The 18,249-nt window shown below is 51.9% G+C and overlaps 1 protein-coding gene across 1 annotated transcript; it reads right to left on the bottom strand.

Annotated features, from left to right (window-relative positions):
- Nucleotides 1-3,393: 3,393 nt before the first annotated feature.
- LOC138428672 (E3 ubiquitin-protein ligase TRIM50) lies at nt 3,394-12,275 on the bottom strand. Its single transcript, XM_069569412.1, has 7 exons — nt 12,076-12,275; nt 11,074-11,551; nt 8,003-8,098; nt 6,989-7,219; nt 6,865-6,887; nt 6,186-6,310; nt 3,394-4,565 (listed from the first exon to the last, which is right to left on the bottom strand). The coding sequence occupies exons 2-7, from the start codon at nt 11,470-11,472 to the stop codon at nt 3,976-3,978; spliced, it is 1,464 nt and encodes a 487-aa protein (XP_069425513.1). The 5' UTR covers nt 11,473-11,551; nt 12,076-12,275; the 3' UTR covers nt 3,394-3,975.
- Between the last annotated feature and the right edge of the window lie 5,974 nt (nt 12,276-18,249).

Genomic DNA, 18,249 nt, shown 5'->3' with positions numbered 1-18,249 from the left:
GGGGTCAAAGGGCACGGGTGTTCCGGACCCGGAAGTCCCCGTACCCATTCAGGTGGTCCCCGGGCGTGTGACAGTTCACACTCCTGTAAGGGTCTGGAGGCCGACGCAGAGAACCCGGCTGACCACTTCTTCGCAGCTCTTTGCGTTTTTCTTTCAATCCTTGCCGATATCACAGGCAAACAATGAGATTTTATTGATGTTTTAATTTCTGTGATTGAGGTTAAACATTTTCCCGTTATTGGTCGTTTGTATTTCTTCTGTTATGACATGTAGACGTCTTTGGCTTACCGCTCTACTGTCTGTTCAGTTCAGTTGCTCAGTCGTGTCCGACTCTTTGCGACCCCATGAATCGCAGCACGCCAGGCCTCCCTGTCCATCACCAACTCCTGGAGTTCACTCAGACTCATGCCCATGGAGTCAGTGATGCCATCCAGCCATCTCATCCTCTGTCGTCCCCTTCTCCTCCTGCCCCCAATCCCTCCCAGCATCAGAGTCTTTTCCAATGAGTCAACTCTTTGCATGAGGTGGCCAAAGTACTGGAGTTTCAGCTTTAGCATCAGTCCTTCCAAAGAACACCCAGGACTGATCTCCTTGCAGTCCAAGGGACTCCCAAGTCTTCTCCAACACCACAGTTCAAAAGCATCAATTCTTCAGCAGTCAGCTTTCTTCACAGTCTAACTCTCACATCCATACATGACCACTGGAAAAACCATAGCCTTGACTAGACGGACCTTTGTTGGCAAAGTAATGTCTCTGCTTTTTAATATGCTGTCTAGGTTGGTCATAACTTTCCTTCCAAGGAGTAAGTGTCTTTTAATTTCATGGCTGCAGTCACCATCTGCAGTGATTTTGGGAGCCCCCCAAAATAAAGTCTGACAGTTTCCACTGTTTCCCCATCTATTTGCCATGGAGTGATGGGACCCGATGCCATGATCTTCGTTTTCTGAATGTAGAGCTTTAAGCCAACTTTTTAACTCTCCTCTTTCACGTTCATCAAGAGGCTTTTTAGTTCCTCTTCACATTCTGCCATAAGGGTGGTGTTATCTGCATATCTGACATTATTGATATTTCTCCCGGCAATCTTGATTCCAGCTTGTGCTTCTTCCAGTCCAGCGTTTTTCATGATGTACTCTGCATAGAAGTTAAATAAGCAGGGTGACAATATACAGCCTTGATGTACTCCTTTTCCTATTTGAAACCAGTCTGTTGTTCCATGTCCAGTTCTAACTGTTGCTTCCTGACCTACATATAGGTTTCTCAAGAGGCAGGTCATGTGGTCTGGTATTCCCATCTCTTCCAGAATTTTCCACACTTTATTGTGATACACACAGTCAAAGGCTTTGGCATAGTCAATAAAGCAGAAATAGATGTTTTTTCTGGAACTCTCTTGCTTTTTCCATGGCCTTTATATATTAGCAATATATACCTCTTATCTTAGGTTTTGCCATTTTTCCAGTTTTTTTTAATGTGGTTTATAATTGTTTTGGACACCATGAAGTTCTCATTTTAAAAGTATTTACCTTTATGGTTTCTGCCCTTGATGTCACACTTGAAACCCACTTCACATCTGTACAGTATAGAAATCATCTATGCTTCATCATTTCACACTTAAATCCACTGACTGCTGCACCGCGTGTGGGATCGGAGTTCCCTGACCAGGGCTCCAACCCGTACCCTCTGCAGTGGGTGTGCAGAATCCGAATCTGGGCTTTCAGGACACTGCTGAACACACCTTCTTTGTTGGAAAGCTTTGGCTTCCATGACCTCCTCTGCTGGCATTCCCTCCCTTCCTCTGCCAAGGTCTAAGTTTCCTTGGCCACCCTGCCTAAGTTGCTCCCTAGGTTCTGGTGTTCCATTCTCTGACCTCCTTTCCATCAGTCTGATATTTCCTCCCCTGGGGCAGACTCACCCACTTCCACACTGTTGTTCGTACAGGACAAAGTTAACATCAAGTAGCACAGATGCACACCCTCCACCCCAACCAACCCTTACGCTCATCTCCAATCCCAGCTGCAGCATCCCATTTTGTTTTGCTGGCTGCACTTCACGGCGTGTGGGATCTTATTTCCCAGACCAGGGATCAAACCCTCGCACCCTGTACTGAAGGCAGAGTCTTAACCACTGGACTACCAGGGAGCTGCCCCCACTGCAGCATCACCCCTTCTGAACCTAGATCCCTGCAGGCTCTTTTCTGCCAGTGTTCCACTTCTTTCAGTTTAAATGCCAATTCCACATGAAGAATTAGCTATTATTTCCTCTGTCTCTTGCATATTAGATGTGCATCAGTTAAGATCCTTCTGTTGCAAGCACAAACACTTACTCTGGTTAGCCAATTGAAAGAGAGGATTTATTAAATGGGTGCAGAAGTATGCCATCATGTCCATCATGGTCTGGCTGTAGGCAGGGTGGTACACACAAGGGAGTCGCTGAGGAGAGTTTAAAGAAAGGAACAGCACTGTTCTCTAAAAAGAACAGTCAGAGGTGAGGAGGTTGATGGGTGATGGTGCAGAACTCACGGCTGGCGACAGAGCTGTTCACCACCAGGAATATAGGAAGAATCGCAAAGAGGGGGGACCCTGCAATGCATAGCCCAGCAGGCAGAAAAGCAAGAAAATAAGCACCTCCAACTCCCTTCTCCTGCCCTGGGATCTCCTGCCAGCCTCTCCCATCAGCTGAACCCAACAGGAAGCCAGAAGGATGTGCATTCCAGCGAGGCCAGCCCCCTGGGCCACGCAGGATGGAGAGCAGAGGTAGCATCATGAAACTGAAGGAAGAGCTACACAACCAAAGACCAAGTCTGGAAAGCGTCAAGCATGCAGCAACCAAGGCCAAGGCCCAACAGATGCAGGTGATCCAGAGACAACAAGCAGGACTTCCCTGAGGGTCCAGTGGTTCATCTACCTGCCAGTCCAGGGCACAAGGTTGGATCCCTGATCTGAAAGATTCCACATGCCATGAAGCAACAAAGCCTGTGCACCCACAACTCCTGAGCCTGTGCTGTAGAGCCCAGGAACCCCAACTACTGAGCCCGTGCACCTAGAACCCGTGCTCCACAAGAGAAGCCACCGCGGTGAGAAGCCTGCCCATCGCACCTAGAGAAAGCATGCGCACAGCAATGAAGACCCAGCATGGCCAAAAAGATTAACACGCAAATTTTCAAAATTTTCAAAGAGAGACAAGCAGCCGCCTTTGATTATGACTTACACAGATGGCAGGGGGAAGATTAGCCAAAGGCAGCAGCTCACGTAGGCCTTGTTGCCCACGCCAGAAAGGATGGTGTGGAAATCAAAGGGCTCATGGCTGTGAGATGTGGCCCTACCAGAGGCTGGAGCTGCTTTTAAAGACCCGAGCATAAAGCAGTGAGCACGTGCAGCAACTGATCACTGCAAATCATTTGACAAGAGAGAAATAACGTCTGTTTTATTATCCTTAAAGTTCACAGTGATGGGGGAATTATGTGTGGGAGTGTTTCCACCCTCAGGGGGAAGTGTGATTATGGTTAGGAGGGGCTAAGGGAAGCCTGCTCTTCCCAGGTGGCACAAGTGGTAAAGAACCGGCCCGCCAGTGCAGATGTGAGACGTGGGTTTGATCCCTGGGTCGGGAAGATCTCGAGGAGGGCATGGCAACCCACGCCAGTATTCTTGCCTGGAGAATCCCCATGGACAGAGGAGCCTGCCAGGCTACAGTCCACAGGGTCGCAAAGAGTTGGACATGACTGAAGTAACTGAGCCTGTGTGCAACAAGGCAAGCCCAGCTTGATCCTTGGACCCCAAGGCCTGGCTCTGCTGGTTAATAAGCAGGTTAATAGCCCAGATAGAGGTTAATAAACATGCCCCTGGCTATCAGTTATTCTCCCAACAATAAATGTTTCTAGGGGCACCCAGGCAAAGACCTCCCCAAAAGAGGAAGTCATCGCCTTCGCTCACTGGAGTCAGCAGGACCCCTCAAGCCCCCACGCCAAGCGGAAAGGCAGCCCTACAGCTTGGTGGGCTGCAGTGCGGAGAGGAGGCCGGGCCCGCCGGGTGGCGGCAGCACCATGGGTAGGGAGTTGCTGCCCCTGTCGTGCCAGCACACGTCCAGGATGGGGTACAGCTTGCCCTGGAAGTCGGCCTGGAACGAGTAGAGTGGCCGCAGGTCATTGGGGCGGTCGGCGTCAAAGAAGGTGAGCTCCCCCTGCTCATAGTGCAGGTAGATGCCTATGCGGTGGGGGTGGCCCGGCACGGGCAGGGGCACCCGGGGGCAGCTGAAGGCCTCGTACACTCGGCCCTCCTTCAGGCCGATGAGCCACACGCCGTGCTCCGGGGACTTGCTCAGCTTGCCCTTGCGGCTGGCTGTGCCCTTGATGACCCCCAGGCGCCAGTCGCTCTTGCTGCCCACCACCACCTCCCAGTAGTGGCGGCCGCAGGAGAAGCCCCTGCTGGCCAGGACACATGTGCTGTAATCGAAGCGTTCGGGCTGGCTGGCGCGCCGCTGGGCCAGGAGCCCACACTGCACCACCGTGTTGCCCTTGGAGAGCTCCAGGAGCGGGTGGGCCGTGGCCGGATCCAGCTTGAGGGACTCTGGGGCTGGGGGAGAGAGAGGGGGGAGATGTGTTCAAGGCAGCCGGCCCTGCCCAAGGGAGGCCGGTGGGAAGCCCTGAGCTTCTTGGAAGAACCAAGTCCCTCATCCCTGTATCAACAGGGCCTGGAAAGGGTAGGGCCGGAGCAGGCAACCCCGATTCTCTGAAGCAGCGAGTGATGCCTGAAGGGTGGAGAATGGGCCACTGTGAGCCCAGGCGTTCCGGCCAGGAACATGGTGAGGGTGGCCTGCCTAAGGCAGAGGTGCCGATGGAAGGACCTGGGAGACGGCCTGTTACGTGGGTGCCTCAGCTCCGCTCCCCAGGTCTTCTGGAGATTCTAACAACTGCAGTGGCTTCCGTGGGTATGCCAGCAGTGCAGTCAAGGACTGCACTATCCCACGTGACCTCTGTGCGCGCTGTCACTGACCAGTCTCTATCCAAAATGTGCAAACAACGTTCATGGTTCAGAGATTATCTGCAGGTCTTTCTTCTCTCCCCTTTCTTCCCTTTTCTTAAAATATATTTATTTGGCTTCCCTGGGTGTTGTGGCACCTGAGATCTCGTTCCCTGACCAGGGATTGAACCCGGGCCTCCTACATTGGGAGAACAGTCTTAACCGCTGGACCACCAGGGAAGTCCCCCTTCTCCTTCTCTTATAGCGATCCTGTTTTCGTCTTTGCTGGGTGAAATCAGTCTACTGACTGTTTTCCCTCATATGCTAGTAATGAAGGAGTTAAATGTCTGAGTTATTTTTTGGCAAAGCAGCAGCTGCCATTTATTAAGCATTAAACTACACACACCCTCCCAGGTGGCAAGGTGGTAAGGAATTCGCCTGCCAGTGCAGGAGACCTAGGTTTGATCCATGGGTCAGGAAGATCCTCTGGAGTAAGAAATGGCAACCCACTCCAGTATTCTTGCCTGGAGAATCCCATGGACAGAGGAGTCTGGCAGGTTACAGTCCATGCGGTTGCAAAGAGTCGGACATGACTGAGCACACAAATCGCACACATCTATTTGGAATACACAGCCCAGCAAGGTGATCTCCTTACAGACAAAGAAACTAAGGTTCAGGGACTATAGATGAGGAAACTGAGGCTCAGGGACTTCTCTGCCAGTCCAGTGGTTAAGGCTCTGAGCTCCCAATGCAGGGGGTGAGGGGAGGGGTTCGCCCCCAGTCAGAGAACTAGATCTCACAGGCTTCAGCTCAAAGATTCCACAAGCTGCAACTAAGACCCAGAACAGCCAAATTAAATAAATAAATAGGAAACACAAGTCTCAAATTACACCACTCACCCAGTCACCACTTAGAGATGGAGGTGAGCTTGAGCACCCCCTGCTGGCAGAAGCCCAGCCCTGCACCCTCACTGTCAGCTGCCCTAGCCTCATACAGTGAAAGGTTTGGGGAGCAGCAGGACACGACTGAGCGGCTTCACTTTTACTTTTCACTTTCATGCATTGGAGAAGGAAATGGCCACCCACTCCAGTGTTCTTGCCTGGAGAATCCCAGGGACGGGGGAGCCTGGTGGGCTGCCGTCTATGGGGTCACACAGAGTCGGACACGACTGAAGCGACTTAGCAGCAGCAGGGCAGCTGGGGCGGAGTGGGGCGGGGCAGGGGGGGTGCTCACCTGGCAGAACCTTTCGGAAAAGCCTTTTCCACACCGTCAGCTTGATGTCAGCCTGGTGCAGGCCTGGCTTGAAGGAGATGGGGCTGAAGGCACCTTCCGAGAGTCGGGCCTGCTGGAGCTCTGGTCTGAAGTCAAAGGTTCACAGTGATGACGGAGCTGCTCACCCAAGTACCCCAGCCTTGTCACCCACGTGCAGGTCCATCCAGCCGAGTCCCCGCTCAGAAGACCGTGCACTTGAGAGGCCCATCATGTCCCCCCACCAGCCGCTCTCTGGGGCCCTGCCTCCATCCCGGAAACACTCCGCATCAGTAGCTCTCCAAGGGCAGGTGTGGGGTCAGCAGCATCACATCACCTGGGCCTTGTCAGAAATGCAAGTTTTCTTGGCTCCCACCCTAGATCTGCTGACTCAGAACTGATGACGGGGGTCCAGGGATCTATGGTTAAAGAGTCCTCCAGGTGGCTCTGATGAGCTGCTTGAAGAGCTCGACTCTGAATCAGGGGAACCCCGCCCCCAGCTCCAGCCAGAGTGGAAACCAAACTCAGCCAATCAGATCCTCTAGCCGTTCACTTAAGCCAATGCTTCTTACCCAGTTGTCCTTAAACTAAGGGAAATTGGAAACAAACAAACAAACAAAAACAGGGAGACACTCCTACGGCTCCGGAAGTGCAAGGGGAATACCTGGAGGCCACGGTGTGGTACTTCTGGAAGACAAGAGGGAGGTGGGTTAGGGCACCGAGGAGGCCATGCAGAAGTCGTTAGGAAGGGGGAGGCTCTTGGGGACACGGGGGCCTCGTCCGCTCACCCGGATGAACTCGTGGTGACTCTCGCTGCCGAACTGCTCCAGCACACCTGTGGCCTGGACCAGCCGCTCCCGGGCACCCCGGGCCTGCTCCAGCTGCATGTCCAGGGAGGCTACGAGGCCGCGGGTGTGGCCCTCCACCCCCTCCAGGCAGCGGGCCTTCTCCTCGTCCACCAGGTGGTGGAGCTCCTGGAACTCACGGCGGATCACCCAGCTGAAGACATCGGACTCATTCTGGGACAGGGAGAGGCTGATCAAAGCAGGAGCCGAGGCTGACTTCCGCATCCCCACATCCTGGCAGCTCAGGCCTTCCTGGGCCCTTCCGAGCATTCTCGGTCCTCATCCCCGAGTCGGAGGGCTGACTCCTGCCGGGGTGTTCACGCCTGGATGCAGCCCCGGGGGGGAGGGCAGCAGTGGCAGGGGAGAGGCTGGGCCCCCGGCGCCCAGTTCAGTGCAGCGACTCCTCGTCCATCAGATGCAGTGATGCTGTCTCCCTCCCCGGGGTGAGGAAGATTCACTGAGCTGACTTTCAAGGACACTGGTCTCCTGCTTCTGTTTCATGATTACCTGTAAGGCCGGGGCTCCACACCCTCTCAGCCCCAAGGGCCCCTCATTTAGGAACGGCGGCCAGCCCCTGAGGGCTGCAGCCTCTCTGTGCCTGCACTCTGAAGGTACCAGGAGGGCATCGAACAGGCTGTCAAGGTCAGACAGACACAGGTGGCAGGGGCCGGGCAGTCATGCCCACGCGTTAAGCTGTTTACCTCCGGGACTTGGGCCCTGAGTTATCTCGGTCCCAAGGACGTGGAGGACACAAGCCAACTTGGAAATAGCCCTGACGACTGTGGTGAATTCCCCCAGGAGCCTGTGCACTTTTTCCCACCCCGCCTGGAATGCTTTGAAATTCTGGCTTTATAGGGAAGGCGTGGGTTCCTGTAAAGGGCAAATCGGAGCTGGGCTCTGCAGGAAAGGGGAGGTGGCTGGCCCTGGGCGGGGGTCGCCGAGGGCAGGGGTACTCACCACAATCCGAGTCCTGTTGTTCACCAGTTTGGCGATTTGCTCATCTACCTTCGTCTGCTCCTGCTTCAGGTTGGAGATGAGGGCTGCTAGCTCCTCCTGGAGGCAAACGGGCCATGGGCCCGTGAGCCACGACCCCTTCACTCTCCCAGCCCCTGCGGCCAGGGTAGGGGGCAGCCCCATGAACACAAGCACTCCCAGTGGAACCAGGGAGCTACCTGGATACCCTCGACCCCTAAACAGGTAAGACTACTCAAGAATACCGCAAACTGACGGCAGCAACTGCCCAGACAGAGGAGGGTCTCCTCGTCATCCCTTTCTGTGACATTGACAGAGACGCTAAACATGGTTATAGCCACCAGAAGTCACCACACAACATCCATGCAGGGCAACTGTCAATCTGAGGTCAACACTCCTTGCATAGAATGCTGCCTGTAGGGTACCCACCTGGTAAGCCTGCTGGGCACCAGCAGGTCCAGAATTAGTGAGCATTTGATCAAGAGTTATCACAAAAAGGCTGGCCCCAAGTGAAGTCAACAGTGTATGCAGTGGCCCGGGTTACACCTGGTGACCCCTCACTGCCTGTGAAGACCTGAATCCATCTCCGGCAGCCTTGGGCCCAGCCTGGATTTAGGGCCTCCAGGCTGCAATAAACTCACTTCCTCTGGGCTGCCCTGGCCCCACATCCAGCCTAACTTTAGGGGTCCACCAGAACCACCTAGACCACCATCTGGCTGCATGTCTTGACGGGAGCCCAGGTGCTCTGTGCCCATGGACCGTGCAGAGTATTCAGCTTAGATGGTGCGCAAGTAGAAGTCGGCTGCAAGAGCCTTTCCAGAAGGGAACTGAGAAAAAAATAAAACCAGCATGCAGATGAATGAACAGAGTCCTTGCTCTCCATAACAAGACAGCCGAGCTCATAGGAGAAGGGCACAGCAATAGTAACCCTCCCAAGGCAGAGAGAGATGGGACGAGTTCTTTCTCATCAACTGGGCCACTGTGAGTGGAAACAGATTGCACAAATAAAGTATCTCAAGATCTCAATCCACAGGAGAAAACGGGAATGCACGAAAGAGATCTGAGGGGACCTCCCTGGCTGTCCAGTGATTAAGACTGCACCTTCCAATGCAGGCGGTGCGGGTTCTGGTCTGGGCGCTAAGATCCCACATGCCTCATGGCCGAAAAACCAAAACATAAAACAGAAGCAATATTGTAACAGATTCAATAAAGACTTTAAAAATGGTCCATGTCAAAAAAAAAATTTTTTTTTAAGATCTGATAAAGGAACTGAATTTAGTTGCATCACAGAATCTTGAAATCACAAAAACCGACATCCAAAAACTAGGGTCCAAGCCCCCCCAGCTCCGAGCCAGAGATGACAAGCTCCCAGCAGTCTCCTTTTCTGCCGGGCAGCCCTCTGCTCGTAAAGCTGGACTCGGTTGCACTGCACTGCAATTTTGCTTCCACCTTTCACAGCCCCCTACAACTACTCTTGCCAAGGTAACCGACCCTTACTGCAGAATCTGACTGGTTCTTTCAATCCTGAGCTGACATTTCACACAAGTGACTTCTACCTTGTCAAAATGCTCTGTTCCTCCAGTTTCCAGAAGACCGCATGCAGCCAGTGCCCCCGAGTCCTCTGCGGATTCTTTCTGTCCCCTTCGGGGTTCTCTACCCAAATCTTAAGCCCCAAAGCCCCTGGTGGGCATTCTCAGCATCTTCCCCATCACCCAGACTCAGCTGGTCAGTCTTCTCTGCACCTTGGACTGCAAAGACCACCTGCATGTAGGTCACCCCCGATCTCTTATTCCCAGCCTCACCCTCCAGTCTACACTCGGGCAGAGAGACGGGGCCACATCACGACTGTTTAAACACTTCCGACACCGGTCGTCTGAATGAACCCCAGATTCCTTCTCATGTGACACAGGCCGTTTCATGAGCTGGCCCCTGCTTGCCTCCCCTCACTCCCACCTCACTGTCCCTTGAGCTGAATGGAATAATGTCTGATTCCTCAAATGTGCCATGCCATTTGCTCCTTGGTCTTCTGCCCATGCTCTTTGTATACTCAGAATGCTTTTCCTCCCCTTCCTTTCCAGTCCTCCTGAGGGTTCAAGTCTCAGCTTGGCAGTCCACTTCCTCCAGGAAGCCTTCCTGATCACCCAAGACCATGCAAGAGCCATGTTCCAGCTGGGCTCACCTTTGCCTGTATTGGACCTCAACAGCAGCACCTGACACTCGGGATGGTGTCAGACCCCCAGACTGTGAGGGCTGGCGCAGTGAGCTCCTTGCCCACTGCTGTACCATGGACACCAGTGCCGCCCGGGGCACATGCTAGAGCTCCTTTCCCTCCTCTCCCAGGGTCGGAGGGGCAAAGAAAGGCTGCCCAGAGCACTTGGCCAGGAAATCCCGGGAGCAGCTTCCAGGGGGCCCTCTGCCTACACACGCTGCTGCACTTCCCTCATCTCTTGAACTTTGTCATTCCTGGTCCTTACTCCCCCTGTCCCTACTGCTAAGCTCCAGGCCAGGTTCCCTATGACAATTTACCTCCAACAGCCCTTCCTGCCCTTCCTTGATCGGTTGTCTGGGGAATGAAAAACTGGCCTTGGTTTGAATCCTAGCTCTGCCACTGACAAACTGTATGACCTTGACTAAGATCCTCATGCGTTCTCTGAGCCTGTTTCCTCATTTATAAATACAACAATAACCCCACTCTTCATAAACCTTAGATAAACAGACGAACTTAAGATGATATCATTATTATTATTCATCTTAAAAAGGCCATCTGCTAGTTCTGAGGCAAAGGTCCATGAGGGTAGGAATCCATTGATTCCACAAAGACATTTTGGGCATTTACGACCTGCCCAGCACAGTTCTAGGTGCGGAAACATCCCAGGGGATGAAACCAAGTCCCTGCCCTCACCTGCCTCAGGGTGAAGTCCCTGGAGGGCTCAGGAATCTAACGGAAAATAAAACTGGAGGTGGAGGGCAGTAGTTCGAGATGCAGGGCACTCTCCGTCCCCCAGGGCGGCCCCGCCCCCGGCCCGCCTGCTGCCCCCAGCAGCCTCGCTGCCCACCTTCATGCGGCTGTAGACGGTGGGCACGGGCGTAACCCGGTGGTGCTGGTGGGCACCCAGCAGGCCGCAGAGGCCGCAGATGAGCTCCTGGTCCTTCTCGCAGAAGAGGCTGAGCGGGTTCCGGTGGTGCGTGCACAGCTGGGGCTCCGGGTCCCCTGGGAGCTGCAGGGCTTCGATCACCTTCGCCAGGGAGACGTTGGGTGGGGAGCTGCTGTAGTCCACCTCCCGCCGGCACTCGGGGCAGCGCAGCTCTGCGGCCAGGTGGCGCGACAGGGACGCCAGGCAGCCTTTGCAGTAGGAGTGGCCGCACTGCAGCATCAGGGGCTCCTTGAAGACCTCCAGGCACATGGGGCACTGCAGGCGGTCCTCCAGCTCGGGCACACTCACCTGCCACGCCATCCACGGCGCCCGCGGGGGCCCAGGGCAGCCTCCCTGGAGCCGGCCCCCTCCACTCCTTCGGCCCCCAGCCCCAAGGGCCCTGAAAGGAGAGGCTGCTAAGGACGCCAGCCTTCGATTCCAGCCCTGCCCCACGATGACCTTGGGTCTGTTTTCCCATCTTTAAATCAAAGGGCTTAAATGAAAAGAGCAGTCACTTGGAGGTCCAGGTGCCTACATTTTAAACTCAGATTTGGAGGTAAACGTGAAAGGGGCCACCTGCAGGGTCACCTGAAGTGACATTAACAATGCAAGCTCCAACCCAGCGGGTGTCCTGACCTAGAACTGGGCAGCAGAAACAAGCCAAGGTCTTTCCCAGTCTTTAGATCAGTTCTCAAACTGGCGAGAAGCTGGTGGAAGCAGTTACAACAGAATTCCTGAGTCACGCCATCACATATCTCCAATGAGCCCCAGAAATCTATGCTTACAAGAGACACCCCCCGGGCCATTCAGAAACATAGTTCTGTCTTAGAACAATACTGTCCAGGAGCTGGGACCTTGGAGCTGTCTCCTAGGCTCCCACCCTGCTCCCCTGTAAAAGCCAATTGGGACTGAAAAGCATCTCACCAGAAGTCTGCAGTGGCCCCAGGGAGAACCCCTGCACTGGCCTCTCAGGATCCTCCAAGCCCTCCAGAGGGGCCTCACACCAGCAACACGGACTCAATCTGCTCGGCCTTCTCTTCTCCCCAGGATGGGACGGCAGGGGCAGAGACCTGGGATTGTGGCCGGACACCTGTTCTACCTAGTCTCTGCCCCTTTGCTCCTCCCCTTTGCCAGAAACGACACCCCCCTCCACCCCTGTGCCCTCAAGGTCGCTGAGAATCAGGTGGAGGCTGGGCCACATCACGGGACTAGGGAGGAGCCTCTGCTCTGCCAGCTCTGATAACGGCGGCACTCAGGTACTCACCTTGGCCAGGCCTGGGGGAGGGTCAGAGACAGAGGGACCGGGTACCTGCTCACACCTCTCAGACCCCAAAAGGGAGTAGACTCGTGCTTTGACACAATTCTCTCTCAATCTGCATCTCTTCCTCTCTCTCTTTAGAATTCTGAAGATGTTCTTGCTTCCCTAGATTTTAAAATTGATGTCTACCTTCTATAAAGTGCACAAACGTTAACCATACGCTTGAGGTACAATTCACACACGTGCATGCACTCTCAAGGGCAAGATACAGAGGACCGGACTTCCCTGGTGCTACAGTGGATAGGAGTCTGCCAGCCAATGCAGGGGACATGGGTTCGAACCCTGGGCCGGGAAGATCCACGGGCCACAGAGCAGCTAAGCCCACGCCCCACAACTACTGAATCCGCACACTCTGGCGCCCGTGCTCCGTCCACACAAGAGAAGCCACCACGGCAAGAGACCTGGGCACCACGAGGAAGAGGAGCCCATGCGAAGCAACGAAGACCCAGAACAACCAAAAAAGTAAACCAAAGTAATTAATTAAAAGACAAAGATACAGAGAAGCTTCTGGGTTGGTGACCGTACCCACGTGCCGGGAGGGTGCTGCACCTCGGTTCCATGGGAACCCAAGGACCTGTGCTCTGGACTCTTCCGGATCTCACCCTATGTACCTCTTCATCTGGCTGTTTATTCACATCCTTTATAATAAACTGATAAATAATTTTAAAAAAAATATCAAGCTACAGAACATTTCTAGCACCCAGAGTCTTTATCACATGTCCCTGAGTCAGAACCCCTAACAAAGGGAGCCGCTAATCTGACTCATATCATCATAGATTAATGTGGCCTGGTTTCCTTTTTTTTTTTTTGTCTATGCTGGGTCTTAGTTATGGCATGTGGTTTCTAGTTCCCTGACTAGGGATCAAACCTGGGCCCCCTGTATTGGGAACTCAGAGCCTTAGCCCCTGGACCACCAGGAAAATCCCCGACTGGTTTTGAATTTCAAATAAACAGAATTACCTATATATTATTTTGTGTCCAAGTTTTTAGTCAACATATTGAATTATTATTAAGTTTTTTTATTTTTATTAAATACATTTTAATACATTTTTATTAAAATCTTTCAATGGTTTAACACAAAGATAAACTCAAATGGATTAAAGACCAAAATGTAAGACCAGAAACTATGAAACTCTTAGACAAAAACATAGGCAGAACACTCAACATAAATCAAAGCAAGATCCTCTATGACCCACCTCCTAGAGTAACAGAAATAAAACAAAAGTAAACAAGTAGGACCTGATTAAACTTAAAAGCTTTTGCACAGCAAAGGAAACTATAAGCAAGGTGAAAAGACAACCCTCAGAATGGGAGAAAATAATAGCAAATGAAACAACTGACAAAGGATTAATTTCCAAAATATACAAGCAGCTCATACAACTCAAGACCAGAAAAACAAACCACCCAATCAAAAAGTGGGTAAAAGGCCTAAACAGACTTTTCTCCAAAGACATACAGATGGCTAACAAACACATGAAAAGATGCTCAACATCACTCATTATTATAGAAATGCAAATCAAAACTATCATGAGTTATCACCTCACACCAGTCAGAATAAAGTTGATAAAGTGAAGTCGCTCCAACTCTGCGTCGTGTCCAACTCTTTGTGATCCCATGGACTGCAGCCTACCAAGCTCCTCAGTCCATGGACTTTTCCAGGCAAGAGTACCAGAGTGGGTGGCCATTTCCTTCTCCGGGGGTCTTCCCAACCCAGGAATTGAACCCGGGTCTCCCACATTGCAGACAGACACTTTACTGTCTAAGCCACCAGGGAAGCTGGTCAGAATGGCCATCAAAAAGTCTACAAACAATAAATGCTGGAGGGGGTGTGGAGAAAAGGGAACACTCTTGCACTGTTGGTGGGAATGTAAACGGATACCGCCACTATGAAAGACAGTATGGAGATTCCTTAAGAAACTAGGGATAAAACCACCATATGACCCAGCAATCCCACTCCCAGGCATATATCCCGAGGAAACCAAAATTGAAAAAGACACATGTAACCCATTGTTCACTGCAGCACTATTTACAACAGCTAGAACATGGAAGCAACCTAGATGTCCAGCAACAGATAATGGATAAAGAAGTTGTGGTACAAATACACGATGGAATGTTACTCAGCCATAAAAGGGAATGCCTTTTAGTCAGTTGTAATGAGGTGATGAACCTGGAACCTATTATACAGAGTGAAGTCAGTCAGAAAGAGAAAGATAAATATCATATTCTATCACACATATACAGATCTAGAAAAATGGTACTGAAGAATTTACTTACAGGGCAGCAGTGAAGAAATAGACATAGAGAATAGACTTACGGACTTGGGGAGAGGGGAGGAGAGGGTGAGATGGATGGAGAGAGTAACATGGAAACTTACATTACCCTGTGTAAAATAGATAGCCAACGGGAATTTGCTATATGGCTCAGGAAACTCAAACAGGGGCTCTGTATCAACGTATGGCTTGACACCTATGGCTCATGTTGAGGTTTGACAGAAAACAACAAAATTTTGTAACGCAATTATCCTTCAATAAAAAATACACTAAAAAGTATTTCAATGGTTTAGAAAGATAAATATTTTCTAAATATTTGTTATACAGTCAATAAATATTTTGGTTATACCATATTATGCATTTCACAGGAGTGTGGAGGGAAATCACTGAATGGAAAAGACAGAGGTGGGTGTTAAGAAACAAGGATCTTTGGCCCAACATGCCACCACCACGGCAAGTCTAAGCACTCATGCCTGCAGGAGAGGTAGGGCTGTGGCTCCAGTGACAAGCTGGACCAAGGCCTGGTATAGACAGGTAGAGAGTCAATTTTATTGAATTCAACAAATATTTATTGAGAACCTCCTGTGTTGAGCACTGCGCTGGGAGGCTCAGACCGTAAAGAATCTGCCTGCAGTGCAGGAGATCCGGGTTTGATCCCTGTGTTGGGAAGATCCCCTGGAGAAGGAAACAGCAACACACTCCAGTATTCTTGCCAGGGAAACCCCATGGACCAAAGGGCTTGGCAGGCCAAGGGGCTCCATGGGGTCGCAAAGAGTCATGACTGAGCATCCAACACAGAAAAAACAAGACAAAGCTTCTGTCCTTTTGGAGTTTATAATACATAGGGGTAGGCCACAAATAAATGGGACAGCGTTATATATAACATATAATAAAATGCTTTGCAGGAAGTAAATGGGGTGATAAGAAAGAGGCAGATGGGGTGGCAGAATGCATCTCAGGCAAAGCGGGTAGCAAGTGCAAAGGGCCTGAGGCTGGAAAGAGCTCAGTACAGCTGACCCTCGAGCAGCATGGGGTTAATCCTGACACACTTTAGTCGGCCCTCTCCATCCATGGATTCACCCAACCACGGATGGCGCAGTGCTATGGCCTTGACTGTTGGAAAGTATCCTGTATAATTGGACACTTGCGATTCAAATCCCTGTTGTTCAAAGGTCAACCGTATTTACGAGATCCACCAGAGAGGAGGCTCGGGTGGCTGGATCACAGGAAGTCAGAGGGAGCCCCAGAAGATGAGGTCAGAGGGGCTGGCAGGGAAGGCCTGGTAGACCAGGGCAAAGGTTTGGATTTAATTTCAAGGGCGTTGGGAGCTATTGGTGGGTTTAAAGCAAGGGAATATGCTCTGATTTATATTTTTTAAAGATCACTCTGGCCACTGTATAGATATGGATCACAGTGGGCTGAGCACTTGGGTGGATGGACAGTGATGCCAAGAAGATCAAGGTGAAAAAGGCAGATGGGCGAGTCCAGAGTCAGATGCCTGAGAACAAGCAGGTGGAGCGACTGAGTAGCCCAGCAGTCTGCAGACTTCAGTAGAACTAAGAATCACCTGAGGGCTTGTAAAACAGAGGCTTCTCGACCCAGCCCCAGGAGTACGGGGATGGACCCAATTTTGTCCCAATTTTCAAAAGTTCCCAGGCAACACCGCTGCTGCTAGTCTGAGCACTACACTTTCAGAGCCACTGGAAAAGTCAATTGCACTCAAACACCCGGAGCCCTGGGGCCCGGGGAGGCTATGGGCTGGCTGGGCGTATCACATACGTAAACCTGTGGGAATGGTTGGGCTCTCAGGGATTGGGAATTGAGAAGGGCGGGGGGTTCATAGACAGGGCCCTGAGACTGCTACTGTTTATAGAGATCAGGAACAGGAAGACGACTGAGAAGGGACAGCTGGGCTGGTAGGCGGAAAATCAGGAGTGTGTGGTGGCCAGGACAGTGTGGCAGGAACAGTGACTGCCCAAAGCACGTGTGCAGGCTAGTCGCTCAGTCGTGCCCAACTCTTTGCGACCCCATGGACAGTAGCCCGCCAGGCCCCTCTGTCTGTGGAATTCTCTAGGCAAATCTCCTCCTCCAGGGGATCTTCCCGACCTAGGAATCACACCTGCGTCTCCTGCATTGCAGGCAGATTCTTTACCATCTGAGCCACCAGCTAAACCCACTGGATGTCCATGCCCTAATTCTTAGGACCTGTGAATATGCTTCCTTAGACGGCAAAAGGGACTTTGAAGATGTAATAATTATAGCCATGGAGCTGAATTATCACGGTGGGTCCAATCTAATCATGTTGCCCCTTAACACAGAACGTGCCCTGGCTGGAGTCAGAGATGCAGCAGGAGAGGAGGCCAGCTTATAAAAACATCAACCAGGTAATATTCCCTCTCAGCCTGAGAAGGAATCAGCAAGCTGTTGCTGACTCTGAGATGTATAGGGGCCCACGTGCAAGGACCACAGAGTAGCCTCTAAAAGGTAAGGGTCACTGTTGGCTGACAACAAGGACACAGGGACCTCGAGCCAAGAGTTTCAAGGACCTGGATTAGCCAATGATCTGAACGGGCTTTAAAGTGGATTCTTTCCCAAAGCCTTGAGTGAGGCTGATGCCTCCATCTTAGCCCAGCAAGACTGGTGTTAAGACTTCTACCACCAGACTTGTGAGATAATAAATGTATTGCTTAAAACAGTTCCTTTTGTGGTCATTTGTTACAAGAGGCAAAACCCCCAAAAAAAAAACTAAATACAGAAGCCAAAAGAAAACAGGCAGTTAAAGGTCAGGTCAGCTTCATCAAATGCTGCCGAGAGTCCAGTAACTAGAGGACAAAGAGGGGTCTAATGGATTTGGCAACAACAAAAGTGAATGGTGGCCTGAACCGCGGGAAAGTGGTACTGGAGTGGAAAAGAAAATGAAGAGTAAGGAGGTGGAGACAGGATAGTTGAGAAAGCCTTTGTAGCAACCCTTTTGAGAAGTTTTTCCCAGGAAGAGGAGGAATGAGACCACCTGTAGCAGGAGGGAGATTTGGAACAAAGAGAAGCCTGTTTTTAGGTGGGGGATTTAGGGACACACCTAAGTGAAATGAAATGATCCTGTGGTCAAGGCAAGATGGGTGCAGGAGAGATGGGATGCCCAGTGGTGCCCAGTCCTCAACTTGCCAAGAGTGGGAGGAAGTAAGGAACAGGTTGGAGCGGGTAGGATCTCGGGCCATTCTCCCTTTGTACCAGGAGCACACAGGTGTAGCAGACTTGCTGATGGCCAGGGGCAGGCCCAGCATCACCTTGCTTCTGCAGGAACGGGGCAGATTGACTTTAAAGTGCTGTCCGCCTCCTATGTATCCGGAGCCTGAAGGAGAGGGAGGGAGGGTTGGAATCACCCACATCCATGGCCCTGACCATTTCAGCAGCCCCCACCCCCACCCCGCGTCTGAAGCCTTGTCCTCTGCAGCGTGTCCCGCCGGCCACGTGTCCGCAGCTCCACCATCACGTACCCAGCGGCTGATCCTC

The sequence above is a fragment of the Ovis canadensis genome, chromosome 24 (assembly GCF_042477335.2).
Source record: "Ovis canadensis isolate MfBH-ARS-UI-01 breed Bighorn chromosome 24, ARS-UI_OviCan_v2, whole genome shotgun sequence".
Taxonomy (NCBI): domain Eukaryota; kingdom Metazoa; phylum Chordata; class Mammalia; order Artiodactyla; family Bovidae; genus Ovis; species Ovis canadensis.
This window is presented reverse-complemented; position numbering and strand designations above follow the sequence as displayed.